Source organism: Schistocerca piceifrons, chromosome 2, assembly GCF_021461385.2.
Source record: "Schistocerca piceifrons isolate TAMUIC-IGC-003096 chromosome 2, iqSchPice1.1, whole genome shotgun sequence".
Taxonomy (NCBI): Eukaryota; Metazoa; Arthropoda; class Insecta; order Orthoptera; family Acrididae; genus Schistocerca; species Schistocerca piceifrons.
Genome location: NC_060139.1, coordinates 373,742,679 through 373,761,590, shown reverse-complemented (window position 1 = coordinate 373,761,590; position 18,912 = coordinate 373,742,679). Strand labels below are relative to the sequence as shown.

Genomic DNA, 18,912 nt, shown 5'->3' with positions numbered 1-18,912 from the left:
AAAGACTGTCAAGTGGTACAAAAAGTTCTTTTTCCACGTACTGGATCTGCGCATTTTAAATGTCCATGCTCTCCACAGAGTAGTAACAGGATGAATAATGCAACTAGCAGAATTTCATTTGTGTCTGGTAAGAGAGCTTGTTGAAACTTACACAAAAGAATGGAGGAAAGCTGGCAGAGGAAAACACTCTGAAGACGAGAATCCACCAAGATTTACTGGGAGGCATTTTCAAAAGGACATTTAGATGTAAAATGCGAAGAAATGTATGCCAATGCATCGGTGCACAGTGTGCTGGAAGCAGAAAGAGCACCGAGAAACGAGATACAAATTTAGAGCATGCAACATACCACTATGTGTAGTGCCATGTTTTGAGGCGTATCATACTAAACAAAACTACAAGGGTGAGTCAAATGAAAACCTTAAATTTGTAATAACAAATCGAAACTTTGCGGCATTATCCTGTAAGTTGGTAAGCGTGCAACAAACAGTATGTAGAATGGCCTGCAGGTGGCAGCATACTGCAGATGCACACATACCATCGCAGTATCAGTATAAAGATGGCTGCCCCACTTGCGACTTGCGCCAGGGAAGAACAGCATTCTGTTATTCGGTTTTTGCATAGTTAAGGTGTGAATCCTATTGAAATTCATCGATGAGTGAAGGTTCAGTACTGTGATGCATGTTTGTCACAGCAGCAAGTCTACGAATGGAGTAGGAAGTTCGCAAATGGTTTGACTTCAATGGAAGATGCTCCTCATTCAGGTCAGGCACAACGAGTTGTGACTCCACAGACCATTGCAGCATGTTTACAGATTAGTCACGGGTCAGCACACCACGTTGTGCATAATGTGCTCCAGTTTCACAGTGTCTGCAAGATGGGTGCCACAGCAGCTGACTCCTGAAATGAGAGAACGACGTGTTGATGCTTGTGAAGAACTTCTTCAGCACTCTGAACGACAAGATGATGGCTTCCTTGCAAGAATCATTACATGGGGACAAAACCTGGGTTCACTTCCACCAACCAGAAATGATGAGAGCGAGCAAGGAATGGCGCCATTCCTCATCACCAAAACCAAAGAAGTTTCAAACAGAACCATCAGCAGGGAAGGCTATGCTGACTCTCTTTTGGGACGAAAAAGGTATCATTTTGGAGCATTACATGCCTAGAGGGACTAGTGTCACCAGTGCATCATACACAGATCTCCTAAAAAAATCATATGCGGCCTGCAATCAAATCAAAGTGATGTGGATTGCTGTCACCAGGTGTCCTGCAAGCCCCCACACTGCCTGTACAACAGTTGCAGCAATCACAGACCTGCATTTTGAGTGTCTTCCTCATCCACCATACTCGCCAGACCTTGCCCAAAGTGATTCCCATATGTTTGGACCACTCAGAGACACAACAGGAAGAAAGAAGTTCCGTTCTGATGTTTTGATGAAGAGGTACGCCACGCGTTGCATGAGTGGTTGCGCGGACTAACAGAAGAATTTTTTTCTAAAGGAATTTGCGCAGTTTGTAAGCACTGGAGGACCTGCATTGAGTGTGGGGGAGATTATGTTGAAAAGTAATACAGCTCTGTACCACTCCTGCACAATAAATATTTTTTTAAATATTATTTAAGGTTTTCATTTGACTCAACCTCATATTAACCGTCTATAATCACTCAGAAGAGAAGAAGCGACATTGATAACTTTCTAAAAGTAAAAGACAACAAAAAGGATATAAAAAATATAAAAATTGTATCCAAAATAAAATAAAAACATATATATATTTAACTTCGCCAGTGCCGGTCCAAAGCCCGGATCAAAAAGAAGGATGGAAAATATATTCGGAAGGTGTAAAATTGCTCCAACACTTATGATTTCTGACTTTGAAGCCATTTTACAGAGGTGTTACCGCACTCTCAAAAACACAAACTGCATTTCTCAGATGCCACTGAATCTATTAAGCATAAAATTAAAACAAACATAGTGCTACATTGCTGATTTAAACAAAAATCACGTTCATTTGCATGGCGACCTTCCGCAGCACCTCTAACAATTAATTATTGTTAGCTTTGCTGTCTTAATCTTACTGCAATTAATGAAGAGGAATTTCACACTAGATGTGTTTTGCTTTTATTTACAAAGCATCCTCTGTGTTCACTGGTTTTCCTGCTTCATGTCAACCTCTGCTAATGAACAGAGGGAAAGCAGTGGTGTGCAACACATGAAGCAGGAAAACCAGTGAACACAGAAGATGCTTTGCAAATAAAAGCAAAACGCATCTGGTGTGAAATTATTTTTCATTAATTGCAGTAAGCTTAAGACAGCAAAGCTAACAATTAATTAATTCTACATATTGTTTATTATAGTGATTCTTAGCAACATAAGCAGTTTCAATGCACATCATCTGTGTCCAGTAATTCATCTGCAGATTCACAGTCACGGAAAAAGTATCGAAATACATCATGTGACAGTAATACATCATGTGACAGTAATCACACTCAGAAGGTGAGACAGCCGTGCACCCCTTGGCTTGAGAAAATTTCAGCACAGGGCATGCTCGGCCAAGCACGAGCTCAGCTGCAAGCAACGGTCCGTGGGGAAAGCCATTCGTGTAGGTACCAGGATTAGGCAGCCTCAACGGCACACTCGACCCTGCTAGATGGATGCACGGCTGCGGCAGCCAAAGGGATAATGGTCGGTGTTGTTCACGAGCCAACTGACGAGCAAGCACAGATGCACATAGAGCCACATGTTGATTTTTGTGGGTTTGGCTTATCATACGAGGTGTGGCTAGAAAAAAACCGGACTAGTACTGGTGAAACAATAAAACGAATGCAATAAGGCTGAAAGTCGCATGGCCTGTCACGTGACTCTCGCTCCACCTACTGCTCGAGTTTCATCTGCCTCCTGCACTCAGTCTGCCCGTGGCGTCTGTTTTAAGTAGTTGATGTTTTGTCTGTGCATCGGAAAATGTTGAGTGTACAGAAAGAACAGCGTGTTAACATCAAATTTTGTTTCAAACTAGGAAAATCTGCAAGTGAAACGTTTGTAATGTTATAACAAGTGTACGGCGATGATTGTTTATCGCGAACACAAGTGTCCGAGTGGTTTAAACAGTTTAAAGATGGCCGCGAAGACACCAGTGATGACACTCACACTGGCAGACCATTGTCAGCAAAAACTGATGCAAACATTGAAAAAATCGGTAAACTTGTTCGACAAGATCGCCGTTTAACAATCAGAGCAGTGTCTGAGTTAACAGGAGTTGACAAGGAAAGTGTTAGGCAGATTCTTCATGAAAGTTTCAACATGAACAAAGTGTATTCAAAAATGGTTCCAAAGTGTCTCACAACTGAACAGAAGGATCGCCAAAGAATGATTTGTTCTGACATCCTGGAAAACATTGAAAGTGATCCCACCTTCTTACAAAATGTTATTACTTGCAATGAATCGTGGTTTTTTACTTACGATCCCGAAACTAAACGCCAATCGATGCATTGGAAAACTCCTGGTTCTCCACAACAAAAAAAGCACGAATGTCAAAATCGAAATTCAAGGCAATGATGATTGTTTTTTTTTTTTGACATCAAAGGGATTGTGCACATTGATTGGGTACCAGAGGGACAAACAGTGAATCAGCATTACTACATTAGCGTCCTGGCTACCCTACGTGAGCGAGTACGGAGAAAACGGAATGATTTGTGGAGAAAAAAGTCATGGATCCTTCACCAAGACAATGCCCCAGCTCACAGTGCGTTGTCAGTGAAGACGTTTTTGGCAAAACACAACATTCCCATCTTAGATCATCCACCCTACTCACCTGATTTGGCCCCCTGTGACTTTTTTCTTTTCCCTAAAGTCAAGTCAGCTTTGAAAGGAACCAGATTTGAGACTGTTGAAGCAGTAAAAGAAAAAGCGACAGAAGTAATGTATGGACTTACCGAAAATGATCTGCAGCATTGCTATGAACAGTGGAAAATTCGTATGGAGCGGTGTAGAGACCGAGGAGGAGAGTACATTGAAGGAGATAACATGAAATTGTAAATAATTGTAAATAAATGTTTTTTCCAGCATCAGTCCGGTTTTTTTCTAGCCGCACCTCGTATGTGGTACCCATAAACCCTATTTCCAAACCTTTCCCACTACATGCAAAGGATGTCTGATGCCACAATGATCACACTTCATCAAATCTGACAGTTCCCGAGTACACTGATCTCGATCATTGTGGACTAATGCATTTAAACGATCTTCATCAAATCTCGAATGTCTTTCTGAATGTGTAGAGTCACTGATGTCAAAACGATCCTCCTTAAAATGAGAAAACCACTTTCCTGTCATGCTCTGTCCACAGATTAGGGAAAAACCATTCAGTATCATGACAGAAAGACTAACAGGTAATAAGATTCTATTATGACCATCCTCAATAGTCAAGTAGTCAAGCCAGTCAATGAGATACCAACTAAAGCTGTCACTGGCATGTGTGTGCACTGCTCCATTCTACCAATAGATGATGTTTTGTAACTGGAAACACTTATATAAAAACAGAGATAGTATAATTTCCAAACACGTGACAATTATTTCATTTTTTTAAATGCTGATGGAAGTTTGTCAGTCTCAACATGAGATCAAAAATGGCATTTTCATGTCTTACAGAGAAATTACATGACTTTGAATTTACTTTTAAACAATGAGTAGTACTTCCTAGGTGACACCTGATTTTTGAAATTCAGCCATAGTCAAAGACCTGTTGTTTCATCTATTGAAGGAAACATTGGCATTTAATGACCTGTAAGCAATGAGATCATTTGAGAGAAGACAGCACAACTCAAGATTAAAAAAGGATGAGGAAGGAAATAGGTTGTGCACTTTCAAAGGAACCATATCAACATTTGAATTAAGTGATTTAGGGACATCACAGAAAACCTGAATCTGGATGGTCGGATGGGGACTGAATCTCTGTCCTCCAGAACACAAATCCAGTATGCTAATCACTGCACGAACATGCTTGGTGTTTCATCTAATTGTAGGAATCATCACCAGAGTTAAGAAGTAACTGGGTAGATCATGCATCATTTATTGCTTCCATAAGCAAAACTTTAGTCGTATCAACCATCTTTATAAGTACAGTATCAAAGTATTTGCTTTTCAAAGCAGTAAATGTCAGTGAACATAGCAAGTAGTCTCTCATGTCATCTTTGCTTGTTAAATCTGTTGTCCCATGGAAACTAAACTGATGTTTGTGAAGCTATTCGGTACAGTTGCAGTAAATTTCTGTATCAAAACAACTTTGACAGAGCAACTTTTTTCATGGTGAATACAAAACCCACCCAGTTTTGGTACACAAATGGTGTTTCTCATATGGTATCAGTCAAAAAGGAGCACAGGAAGTTCCCTGAATTTCACCAATGCAAGCATGTGATTCACAACGTAATAGATTGCTACTCACCATACAAGATTGATCAAAAAGTAAAGTGAAGTTTCGTTTTTCTTAAAGAATCTTTATTTATTCTTCAACATCAACTTTGTCCCCGACAAAATACTTCCCCCTCAGATGCAATACACTTGTGCCAGTGCATTTTCCAATCTTGGCAGTACTTGTGGAACCTACTTTTCATTATGGTGTTCAGCTCCTTCAGCAATTCTGTTTTTATCTCATCAATGGTGGCAAAACAACATCTTTTCATGGTTCATATCAGCCTCAGGAATAGAGGGAAGTCACAGGGGGCCATGTCTGACAAATACAGTGGCTGAGGCAACATAACAGTTTTATCTTTTGCCAAAAAATCATGAACAAGCATTGAGGCGTGAGTGGGAGCATTACCGTGACAATTTCCACGAGGGTTTTTGTCGAAATTCTGGTTGTTTTCTTCAGACTGCCATGCAAACAGTACGTAACTTCCAGGTAGTATTCCTTACAAGGCACGAACTCATGATGCACTATTATGTTGTAATCTAAGAAAACAGTGAGAAGAACCTTCGCATGTGATCAAACTTGTCAAAATTTTTTGGTCTTTGCTCTTCGCGTAGTTTCTATTGGAACAACTGGGCCTTGGTTTTGATGACATACCCCAACAACCATGTTTAATCACCTGTTATAGCCTTCTTTATAAGTTCTGGGTCATTGTCAACTTCATTCAGCAATTCCGAGCAATGTTTATGTCATGTCTCCTCGGTCAGAATTCAATGATTTTGGATCAAACTTTGCTACTACACATTGCATGCACAAAACATCTAAAAAAATTGCTTGACATGAGCCAAAGGACATGCCAACATATTCAGCAAACTCTCTGATGGTGATTTGACATTTTTTCTTTACTTCTTCCACACTGATGTGCTAGGCTGTCCAGAATGGTTGACGTCTTCAATGTCTTCTTTCCCCTCTTCGAAACGTTTATACTACTTGGAAACTCTTGTCTTACTCATAGTAGATTCACAAAAATTCACAGACATTTCGAATATGGTGCTGCGTTTTATTCCATTTTTCAAGTAAAATTTAATGCAAATTCTTTGATTCATCTTTTTTTAAAGTAAAAGTTCACCAACCACTTGAAAACATGTTTAATTTGACTGTCACCAACACATCAAATATTCAAAACAGCAACACATTAAATATTCAAAACAGTTGAAAATGCAAATACACATCAGTTCAACAATGCTTCTCTCTCTCTCTCTCTCTCTCTCTCTCTCTCTCTCTCTCTCTCTCTGTGTGTGTGTGTGTGTGTGTGTGTGTGTGTGTGTGTGTGCGCGCGCGCGTGTATGTGTGTCAGATAAGGCCCACGAAATTAAAAAACGCCTGTCACTTTCGATCACACCTCATGCAGAGAAGATGCAGAGTTGTAGAAAACACACACACACACACACACACACACACACACACACACACACACACACAAAAAAAAAAAAAAAAAACCACTGTCTCTGATCACATAGGCCAGACAGCGAGTAACTGCACCTGATAGTAGGAGAAATCCGTGGGTGGTGAGGATAAGGAGGAGGCTAGGGCAGGAAGGGATAGAGACAGCAGGGTAGGGGTATGGGAAAGTGCAGTGCTGCTTGTGGGATGTGGTGGGGACGGGGGAAGGCTGCTAGGTGCACCTTATGTTTTCTATTATTTGATTCACAACATGAAAATAGAGAGGAAGGTAGAATTGTTTTGTAGATATATCAGTGTTCAGAAGAAGCGAAAGATCTTTAGGACACTAAGTTTACAGAAAGACCACTTACACAGGTGTGATATCTGTAAATAATTCCAATCAGCACTTGAATCAGAAAAAGATGAGGAATAAATCATTGATGCATTGACCTAATGGAATCTGTTGAGTATACACAGGAATACCTGAATCTTTAAACATTGCCATAAGAAGAAATGGTTATTCTGACTAAGAGATAAGTAGGACACTACACTCCAGAGGGACTGTATATCTTTGTGAAAGACAATCAATTAAGAAAAAAACTTGTCTCTCACTTATAAAAACAACTGCCAGTGATGATGTGTTTTCAGGCTGTATTACAGGCCTTCTCCTGACCAAAAGACAATGGAGAAATGTTAGATGAACAAACAAGAAAACCATTAAGCTGTTTGGAATGCTCCTGTCACAATTTATTAAAGACTCTTTCTTTAATGACAGGAGCCTGAACAAAAGTTGTAGACATGCTTGGGCATGAATAATATTGAACTCTGGAACACTGCATTTATAATGGCTAGTTACTAGCCAAAATATGGATCTGCTCTAATAAAGGTAGAATGGAAATTGCTGCTCTCTAGCATTTTGAAAGTCTTATCACAGATGTTGAGGGCATTCCATTTTTCTAATGGGAGGTAATTTGATATCCTATGTTCCCATAATGCTTACGGCCTCATCATTGGCTAGTCCCTGTCCTCTGCCTGCCTATTCCCTGCACTCATTCCAGCCATCACACCTGCATAGTTCTTTTCCATTCTCTGCTCTACCCGTCTCCTTTCCCCTTTGCCCTCCCCAGCACATACTCCTGATGCTGCACCTAGCAGCCCACTATCCTGTCCCCCACTACATCCTGTACACTTCCATAGACAGCGATGGCATCTTCCCCTATCCTGTCCCCCACTACATCCTGTACACTTCCATAGGCAGCACTGGTATCTTCCCCTAGCATACCCTGCTACCCCTCTCTCTCCCCATACCAAATCACACTACTTCTGTACCATCACAATGCTTCCCAGCAAACATTGCTGCTCACCATGGACCCAGTTGCAGTTGGGCCTTAGCAACCTAAGACAACAGTGGCCATGTTTGGGTGTGTTATGCCTGTGTGAATGTGTGTTTTGTTCTGTCTGTGTCTCATGAAGGACTTAGGCACACACTGACATGGTGTGACAAGTGCTGTGACACGTGGCATAGCAGACGCATGGCAGTGTCATGGTATGCATGTGACTATGCCAACAGATGTAAAGTGGCATCATGCTTCCTTCAGGCGATGAACATGTAGTTAGTTGTCAGTACGACTTTTTCTTTGTGTAAAAAATTAAAAACCGTTGTTCTGGGATTTGTGTGTATTCTCTACTATGCAGCCTTTCTTGTTTGATTTTGAGGAAACTACATTAAACAAATATTCTTTCACAGTTTGAATAAACTGGCTTTCTTTTGTTGCTGCGTATAGCTATTATGATGCTTTGAAGTAAAGTAAACTACTGCACATATTTCAAAAAAATTATAGTGAATAGTACATGCACTGTCCAGCTTATATTTGGTGCATGCTGGTCACACAGTGCACAAAATGTGGCTAACATAAAGTTTTTAACACTGGAACTGGAGCCGTACCAGTCTCGAGCAAATTGGTTACATATTCCAGCGTTTGGCTGCAATGGGCTACAACATTGACTCTATAGCGAAGTACTATGTGGAGTTGTGCCTCATATGTCTCTTTCATATGTGTTTATGAAGTCAATTACAATCACTTTATGAGTTGTTTTCATTTTACAACTAGAGATGGACAATTGCAGATGCAGCAGCAGAGTTAGCTACATCATGTACGTGTCAATTTTTCTTGTCTGAACTACTAGTTTTAGTCACAAAATGTTCAGTAACTGTTTTAATTCATATATTGTCAAACAAATGGCATGTACATGTTACAGCAAGCAATGAAAGTGAAATTTCATTTCCTGTTGGTATAACTAAAGCATATTGTGTTCTGGAAGTCAGCAACTTGAAAATACACTTACTGCAAAAAGAATTGAGTTTGTCACAAACTTGGATCTGAGAAGAAGACATTTGTCAGGAATAAGAAAAGAGATGCAATGACTAATTATTTTGTAAGTGAGACTTATAAAATGCCTTTACAGGACAGCATAACCTCAAGTGCAACATAAGGCAAATTATGAGCTGTCATATGCACTTCCCTTTACATGAACAATTTTGTCAATTTCATTGTTCTGTCTTGGTAGCTGCATTTATAAATTCTTCCATGCCATAATGAAACAAACTAATCTGTTACTGCTACCTCTTCCTCAAACTATCCAGTAATCCACTTTGGAGCAGTGCTTACAATAAGCAGATATCCTCTGCAGGTGGGGATGAAAATTGGGTTTCAACAAGAAATTCAGACAACCACAGTATAACAGCCCAGAATACTTTATTAAGATGTTGTGAATGGCTAAAAGTGTAGTGTTCAACATTCATCTGGCATTTTCGTCATTCCAGTAAAGGCTGCTCCTTTATACTGTGTGTTCCACCTGAAGTTGCAAGCTAGATGTATACCTTGTGCCACACCACACCACTTGCCATGTCACTCCATTGAATACCCTGCCTTGTTCTGAAAACTAATAACATTTAACAGTCTTTTTTTTTTTCTTTCAATGAGGCTTTCTTCCACTCACTGCTTCCTCTATGTGATGAGTAGCAATCTATCCTTTTCATTCTGTTGTTATTCTGACCCAGATTTTTCCATTGTTTGAGTCTATCTTCTTTAAATGTTAATTCTCATCAGACATAACAGAAAAAATTAAAACATGGATGTCATTTGAAAACATATCCAGTGATCCACGTCACTCAATATGCTACAAAGCATTACTAATTGGTTGAGCTCCCTGAACACCATGTGTTTTGTGTAGTTCAGATAATACAGCAATGTTGGCTAAGTAGAAAAAACTGATTCAAACACAAAACGGAGTCTGCAGATCTCACTTCTGAAACAGGAGCTGTATCATTTTAACACAAACCTGCTGTGATACTGTTTTCACTAGCACACAGGCTGATTCATGAGGAACTTTGTATACAATTTATTGCCTCTATGTAATGAAGAGTGTGTAATATATGTATTTTTATCTGTTTCATATTTAACTAACATCTGGAGTGACATCTCAAGGCACTGATAGCACCTGTGTGTTGGTTAGTTAGAAAGAAGATGGTATCCAGTGAGAGAAGCAGTGAAATATCAAATACCAGCAAAGCTTGACCAGAATCTACATATATTATAAAATCTTCTGCTGCATAATTCTGTCTGTGTTGAAGGCTAACCTCAGGAACTTTTGTACAAGTTTTGATACAGTTTTTCTGAATAGACAGACTGATTTACATGGAAGTTTGTGCATATTTCTACATATTATAAACAAGTAATTTGGCCATAGATATTTTGTGCTAAGCATGTGAAGACAGGAAACTTTGCTAGTTACCAATAACTATGCCAACTGTCTTAAAAATCAACAATAATTTTTATTGTAATTCTTTTTTTTCTTAAATTGATTCCAGGAAAACAATATATAAATAATGCAGAAATCTGTCTCAAAAGAAAATTACCTGCATCTCTCATGGTTTTTTCTATATCCAGTTTACTGTTATTCACAGATTCATTTATATCTATCATCATTTGTTCAAAGGAGTTTGCTCCTTTTTTTACATTTTCTATAATACCGTCTGCTAATAATTCTTCAACAGCATCCAGGCTCTCATTCATGTTAGGTAGCTAAAAATATTTAAAAGTGGGTTAGAACAAGCAGAATTTCATATGAATTAAGCACAAATTTCACAAAATCTGTTTTCAAAAGATAATTGAAACATTTAAAAAAACACCTTGTTTCACAAAGAGCAATAGTATATAAACAAGGAACAACCACAAATGAAAGTATATAATATTGGGGGATGACCAAGTTACAAAATAAAAAGGGGGCCCACATGCACAAGGTAAACACGGTGCACCACACACATATTTCCTACTAGGATTAAGTGTTTGCGATGCACATCAATTGGGTGTGATAATAGAACAACAGAATGTAAAATTCACAACAGCATTATGAAATCATTCCAAACAATGATAATCATTTTTCATCCACCCTAAAAAGTGCTTCCACATTACAACAGTTTATCGATTCCCAGGTAGGTGTGTGTGTGTGTGTGTGTGTGTGTGTGTGTGTCTGTCTGCGCATGAGCGCGTGTGCTTAAGAACCAATCACAAATATCTGTCATACTGTTTCCCTCCCCAGATTCTAGTACTCCTGGTTTTAGAATACTGCTCCGTTTTGTGGGACCCATACCAAAAACAGTAGATACTGACCATATACAAAGAAGTGCAGCACAAATGGTCTTGGCTATATTTTACTCATGGGTAAGTGTCATGAAAATGCAGAAAAAACAAAACTGGCAGATAGTTGAAGACAGCTATCACCCATCCTGTGAACAACTGTTTAAGAAATCTTAGGAACCTGTATTTGGCCTACAAATCTACGGAATGCAACATCCCCTACATATCACTCCTGTATGGACCATGAAGATGAGATTAGACTAATTATGGCATGAACAGAGGCATTAAAGTAGTCATTCTTCCAGCATTCCATATGAGACTGGAGTCAGAATAAACCCTAACACATTGTGCAATGCTTAGTACCCTCTGCCTTTCATTTTTAGTATGTTTACGGATGTAGGGAAGTGTCTATGCACAACACCCTTATATTATCAAATATATTTTCTACTGCCTTTTTTTTTTTAATTTTCAAACTGTGTTGTGGATTATGTGATTATCTTCAAAACATACTTATTGAAAAATAATTATTTCAATAGAATGAAAAGAAGAAGAAAGTTATGCTAACATGGTGGCTTCTTTATCAAAGTATTTTAAGAAACGGAAAAAATACTACCTAGTTCCATATTTCAAAAACTCCAGTTCCTATATGGCAGTACAAAGCACAAGACTGGCACCGAGTGTTAATGTCCTTTTATTTTTTTATATTTTTTATGATACAGTCATAACAACATTGTTGTTGTTGTTGCTGTTGTTGTTGTTGTTGTGGTGGTGGTGGTGGTGGTGGTGGTCTTCAGTCCTGAGACTGGTTTGATGCAGCTCTCCATGCTACTCTATCCTGTGCAAGCTGCTTCATTTCCCAGTACGTACTGCAGCCTACATCCTTCTGAATCTGCTTAGTGTATTCATCTCTTGGTCTCCCTCTACGATTTTTACCCTCCACGCTGCCCTCCAATACTAAATTGGTGATCCCTTGATGCCTCAGAACATGTCCTACCAACCGATCCCTTCTTCTAGTCAAGTTGTGCCACAAACTCCTCTTTTCCCCAATTCTATTCAGTACCTCCTTGTTAGTTATGTGATCTACCTATCTAATCTTCACAATTCTTCTGTAGCACCCCATTTCGAAAGCTTCTATTCTCTTCCTGTCCAAACTATTTATCGTCCATGTTTCAGTTCCATACGTGGCTACACGCCATACAAATACTTTCAGAAACGACTTCCTGACACTTAAATCTATACTCGATGTTAACAAATTTCTCTTCTTCAGAAACGCCTTCCTTGCCATTGCCAGTCTACATTTTATATCCTCTCTACTTCGGCAATCATCAGGTATCTTGCTCCCCAAATAGCAAAACTCATTTACTACTTTAAGTGTCTCATTTCCTAATCTAATTCCCTTAGCATCAGCCGACTTAATTCGACTACATTCCATTATCCTCGTTTTGCTTTTGTTGATGTTCATCTTAGATCCTCCTTTCAAGGCACTGTCCATTCCGTTCAACTGCTCTTCCAAGTCCTTTGCTGTCTCGTGACAGAATTACAATGCCATCGGCGAACCTCAAAGTTTTTATTTCTTCTCCATGGATTTTAATACCTACTCTGAATTTTTCCTTTTGTTTCTTTTACTGCTTGCTCAATATACAGATTGAATAACATCGGGGAGAGGCTACAACCCTGTCTCACTCCCTTCCCAACCACTGCTCCCCTTTCATTCCCCTCAACTCTTGTAACTGCCATCTGGTTTCTGTACAAATTGTAAATAGCCTTTCGCTCCCATTATATTACCCCTGCCACCTTCAGAATTTGAAAGAGATTATTCTCAGAATTTGAAAGAGATTATTCCAGCCAATATTGTCAAAAGCTTTCTCTAAGTCTACAAATGCTAGAAACATAGGTTTGCCTTTCCTTAATCTTTCTTCTAAGATAAGTCGCAGGGTCTGTATTACCTCACGTGTTCCAACATTTCTACGGAATCCAAACTGATCTTCTCCGAGGTCGGCTTCTACCAGTTTTTCCATTCATCTATAAAGAATTCGTGTTAGTATTTTGCAGCCGTGACTTATTAAACTGATGGTTCGGTTATTTTCCACATCTGTCAACATCTGGTTTCTTTGGGATTGGAATTATTATATTCTTCTTGAAGTCTGAGAGTATTTCGCCTGTCTCATACATCTTGCTCACCAGATTTTGTAAGGACTGGCTTTCCCAAGGCTGTCAGTAGTTCTAATGGAATGTTGTCTACTCCTGGGGCCTTGTTTCGACTTAGGTCTTTCAGTGCTCTGTCAAACTCTTCACGCAGTATCATATAACCCATTTCATCTTCATCTACATCCTCTTTCATTTCCATAATATTGACCTCAAGTACATCACCCTTGTATAGACCCTCTGTATACTCCTTCCATCTTTCTGCTTTTCCTTCTTTGCTTAGAACTGGGTTTCCATCTGAGCTCTTGATATTCATACAAGTGGTTCTCTTTTCTCCAAAGATCTCTTTAATTTTCCTGTAGGCGGTATCTATTTTACCCCTAGTGAAATAAGCCTCTATATCCTTACATTTGTCCTCCAGCCATCCCTGCTTAGCCATTTTGCACTTCCTGTCGATCTCATTTTTGAGACATTTGTATTCCTTTTTGCCTGCTTCATTTACTGCATTTTTATATTTTCTCCTTTCATCAATTAAATTCAATATTTTTTCTGTTACCCAAGGAGTTCTACTAGCCCTCATCTTTTTACCTACTTCACCCTCTGCTGCCTTCACTATTTCATCCCTCAAAGCTACCCATTCTTCTTCTACAGTATTTCTTTCCCCTATTCCTGTCAATTGTTCCCTTATGCTCTCCCTGAAACTCTGTAAAACCTCTGGTTCTGTCAGTTTATCCAGGTCCCATCTCCTTAAATTCCCACCTTTTTGCAGTTTCTTCAGTTTTAATCTGCAGTTCATAACCCATAAATTGTGGTCAGAGTCCACATCTGCCCCTGGAAATGTCTTACAATTTAAAACCTGGTTCCTAAATCTCTGTCTTACCATTATATAATCTATCTGATACCTTCTAGTATCTCCAGGCTTCTTCCATGTATACAACCTTCTTTCATGATTCTTGAACCAAGTGTTAGCTATGCTCTGTGCAAAATTCTACCAGACGGCGTCCTCTTTCATTTCTTACCCCCATCCATATTCACCTACTACATTTCCTTTTTTTCCTTTTCCTACTATCAAATTCCAGTCACCCATGACTATTAAATTTTCATTTCCTTTCACTATCTGAATAATTTCTTTTAACTCATCATACATTTCTTCAATTTCTTCGTCACCTGCAGAGCTAGTTGGCATATAAACTTGTACTACTGTAGTAGGCATGGGTTCGTGTCTATCTTGGCCACAATGATGCGTTCACTATGCTGTTTGTAGTATCTTACCCGCACTCCTATTTTTTTTTACTCATTATTAAACGTACTCCTGCATTACCCCTATTTGATTTTGTATTTATAACCCTGTATTCATCTGATCAAAAGTCTTGTTCCTCTTGCCACCAAACTTCACAAATTCCCACTATATCTAACATTAACCTATCCATTTCCCTTTTTAAATTTTCCAACCTACCTGCCCAATTAAGGGATCGGGCATTCCACACTCCGATCCGCAGAAAGCCAGTTTTCTTCCTCATGATAACAACATCCTCTTGAGTAGTCCCCATCCAGGGATTTGAATGTGGGATTATTTTACCTCCGGAATATTTTACTCAGAGGACGCAATCATCATTTAACCAACCAGTAAAGCTGTATGGTTAACAACATTACAAGTCAGTAATTTAATCCCCAATGAAGTATGCTGTTTTTACCAAATGTGAATGCTAAGCTCTTTTCATAGAGGAAAGTAAACCACCAAACACCTATAATTTCTTTTTCCCAGGTTATATTTGCCAGTCAGTTTCAGAAAGTTAATTTTCATTCTCAGTCCTCTTTGTATGCGGAGATGTATTATGAAATTGGTGGCCATTCAGCCAGGTAGACAGTTGGTTGGCACTCATGTCAATACAAAAGGCTGTGCAATGATTGCAGCAGATCTGATACATGACTTGGCTGCTTTTGCTGGTGGCTCAGCCTCTGATGGGCAGAGCAAGCCTGGAACAGGAAGTGCTGAGTAGATGGACTGGGAGGAATATAAGTCGGCACCAGGAACTAAGTTTGTCAATGCACCTGACTATGGCCAATCAATGGCTGTTCACTGAAATATTATGCCCATTGCACACCATGGACGATTAGTACATCCGTGGACTGTTTGGTCAATGGAGAATCATAAGCTGAAAGGTGTGTTTGGTTTATTTGCTTTCTATCACTGTTTTGTGCCAGGACCATTATTTAAGGCTCTGTGCTTAAGAAATCTGTTGAAGAAATATGTTCTTTATAAATGGACAACAGAATGTAAAACTGCATTTGAGGAGCTTAAACATGTTTTGCCTAACATATCATCTGGATTTTGCTAAGCCATTTTGTTTGACGACAGATGCTTGTGGGTACGGGAATGCTGTAGAACTGTTTCAGTTAGATAAAGAAGGGGATGAAGAAGCACACAAAACCATAGCTTTTGCTATTAGATCTTTACAATAATCTGAGGGAAATTATTGCTTCTCTTAGCAAGAGCATCAGCTATAGTTTTTGGTTAACAGAAGTTACAGAAATATTTGTTGGGACACAAAGTGATTGACTGCAGCAGTGTTTGTCAACCTTTTTGAATATGCAACCCCTTTCCAAGTAAAAGAACTCTGACACTACCCCCAGAACAGCAATAAAACTATGTCAGTGATTTCAAAGGCAACGTATTTAATTTTCCTTCTATTTATACTTTGCTAATCAGAAATCAGTGCACTGTGCAAGGCAGTCTGAGCACTCTGCAGACAGTGATACATTCTTTGGCATGGCAGAGATTTGGGAGTGAGACAAGATCAGTGGTTGCATGGCATGCATTTTCGCTACCTTCAATCAGTTGTTCAAGTGTGCCAGCAATTACAGACATGATTATCGTGTCTTTGTGCTTTGCTCCCAGCTAACATAAAATGTAGAAGTTTCTGGAAAGGTCTGCGAATCCTCCACACCTGGCACATGTGGCAGTAGCTGAAGTGGATAATAATAATAATAATAATAGTAATAATAATAATAATAATAATAATAATAATAGATTTCATGATGATAATTATTTGAAGTATGGTTTTACCGTCATGAATAATAAACCTCAATGTATAATTTCAGCAAAGGACTGTCACATGAGGGTATGAAACCATCAAAGCTTATGTGGCACCTCTCTATTAAACATTCCAAGGAACCTGAAAAACTGTTGGACTTCTTCGAAAGGAAATTCAAAACCCTTAACCAGCAGCAAACTACTAAGTAATAAAACAGTTGTTATTTGCTGACTGAAAATAATAGTATGTTCCTGATTATTTGTTTTTCTGATTTAACAGTATCTTTTATTACATTTTAAGTATCCAGTGTCAACAAATAAGCATTATTAACAATGTAAAGAAAAGAAAAATTGCTACTCACCATAAAGATGATATGTTAAGTTGCAGACAGCACAATTAAAAGATACTCACATATTAGCTTTCGGCCACACCCTTCATCGGAAAAAGAAAGCAAAACACACACCATTCATTTGCACAAGCAAGCACACCTCACATACATATGATCACCAACCTCAGCAGCTCAAAGCATTATTAGTTAGGCACCAATTCAATTAGTCCCCCTTAAACATCCCAACAACCACCACCACCACCACCACCACTAAAGCAAACAGATGCCAAGACTCTTGCTTTGCCGGCAGTCCTGGATATGGTTGAAATTACATTAGGTAAGCAGGAGGCAAACAAGCTAAAATCCAAGATGGAATGTAACAATATTATGAGAAGGAAAGTTGCTACTCACCAAATAGCAGGGCCGCTGAGTCGCAGATAGGCACAACAAAAAGATTTTCACACTTAAAAGTTTTAGGTGTGAAAATCTTTTTGTTGTGCCTATCTGTGACTCAGCATCCCTGCTTTATGGTGAGTAGCAACTTTCCTTCTCATAATACTGAACACAGATTAAATGACTGACAGTGACATTCAAGAACAATTAAGTCCAAAAATCTATTAGGAGCTCACATTTTGTTCTGAGTTTGAAGAATGTACTGATGTTTCACACTGTGCACAATTTAAGATTTTGTGTATCATGTTTTTGTGTTATGAGACCCCTAGTAATGAGGCATGGACTGGGTTGGTTGTTTCGTTTACTTTCATCTAGTTTAAAAACAAGACAATATTCTGTTTTGATTAATTGCAAGAATATTTAGTATGTTTTATTACAAATTATTGTACTAGTTTTTCAGAAGACATTTTTCAACTTTTTTTATAAACTAGTATCAAAATAACAATGATTCACATCACAACTATCACAATGAACAAAACAAAAGAAACAAGAAATGAACCAGGCAACAAGCAACAATGATTTTGTGGCAGTCCCAATCAAGCCACGAGCTATGAAAACAGAAACAATGTCAACACAGTGTGCCGATACCACTCTAATGTGAACGCAGGTGTCCGAGGTCCACTCGGTAAAAATTGCTGTACTTTGAGGCCTTTCTCACTCCAGCCAATTTTAGCAATCTATTGTTTGGTCCATTGCACAGCTACTCAAATGCACTCTAGTAACCATAGTGCAAAGCCTTAAACTTGAGCTGTGGTGTATTGTTGCAGCCATTTTGTATCACATCTCAATATGAGCATCTTTTAAATGCACTTTCACATATTATTCTAGTTCCATGTGATATTTTTACCACAGCAGATAATCAGCATGAAAACGAAGTTGTCAATACTGCACAAGACACTGACTTGCCCCACTGTTACCTTGTTATAGCAGGTGTACCAATAGCCATATTATCTGGCAATGGTCCACAGTTTGTCTCAAAAAATTTAAAGAATGTTCAGAAAGCAGAAATATTGAACATATTAAAATTTCAGCATATTTTCCCAAAGGTAAAATTTGTGTGCAAATTATAACTTAAAATGTTTGCACACTACCATAGAAACCATTCTGCGTGGGTGCAATGTTTAAAATACTTTGAGGAGCATGAAGCAACAAGTTTTGTCCCATGTGAGTTAACATGTGGAATCAGGACCAATAATGTGTTGCTTGATCCGGTAGAATTTCTGGCTATTGTTGACATGCCTCAGGCTCAAAAAGAAGAAATAGCTCATGAAAATATTAAGAGAGAAGTGTTAGAGAAAAAAGAGGCATCATGATGCTAGAGCACCTCCTGCGAGCTTTCAGATTGAAGACCTAGTATTAGTTACAACAAGAGAAAAAGCAAAAAAAGACAACATCAGAAACCGAGAAGCTTCCAGATGAGTAGAAGGGTCCATTTAGGGTGAATGGAAAACCACATCCTAACACCTATAG

General features: G+C 38.8%; 1 protein-coding gene across 1 annotated transcript in view; it reads right to left on the bottom strand.

Moving 5' to 3' along the window:
* Positions 1-18,912, bottom strand: part of LOC124778016 (prominin-like protein) — a 519,332-nt gene that overhangs the window by 135,017 nt on the left and 365,403 nt on the right. Inside the window, 1 exon segment of the mRNA XM_047253593.1 lies at positions 10,761-10,926. Coding sequence (XP_047109549.1) covers positions 10,761-10,926 — 166 coding nt within the window.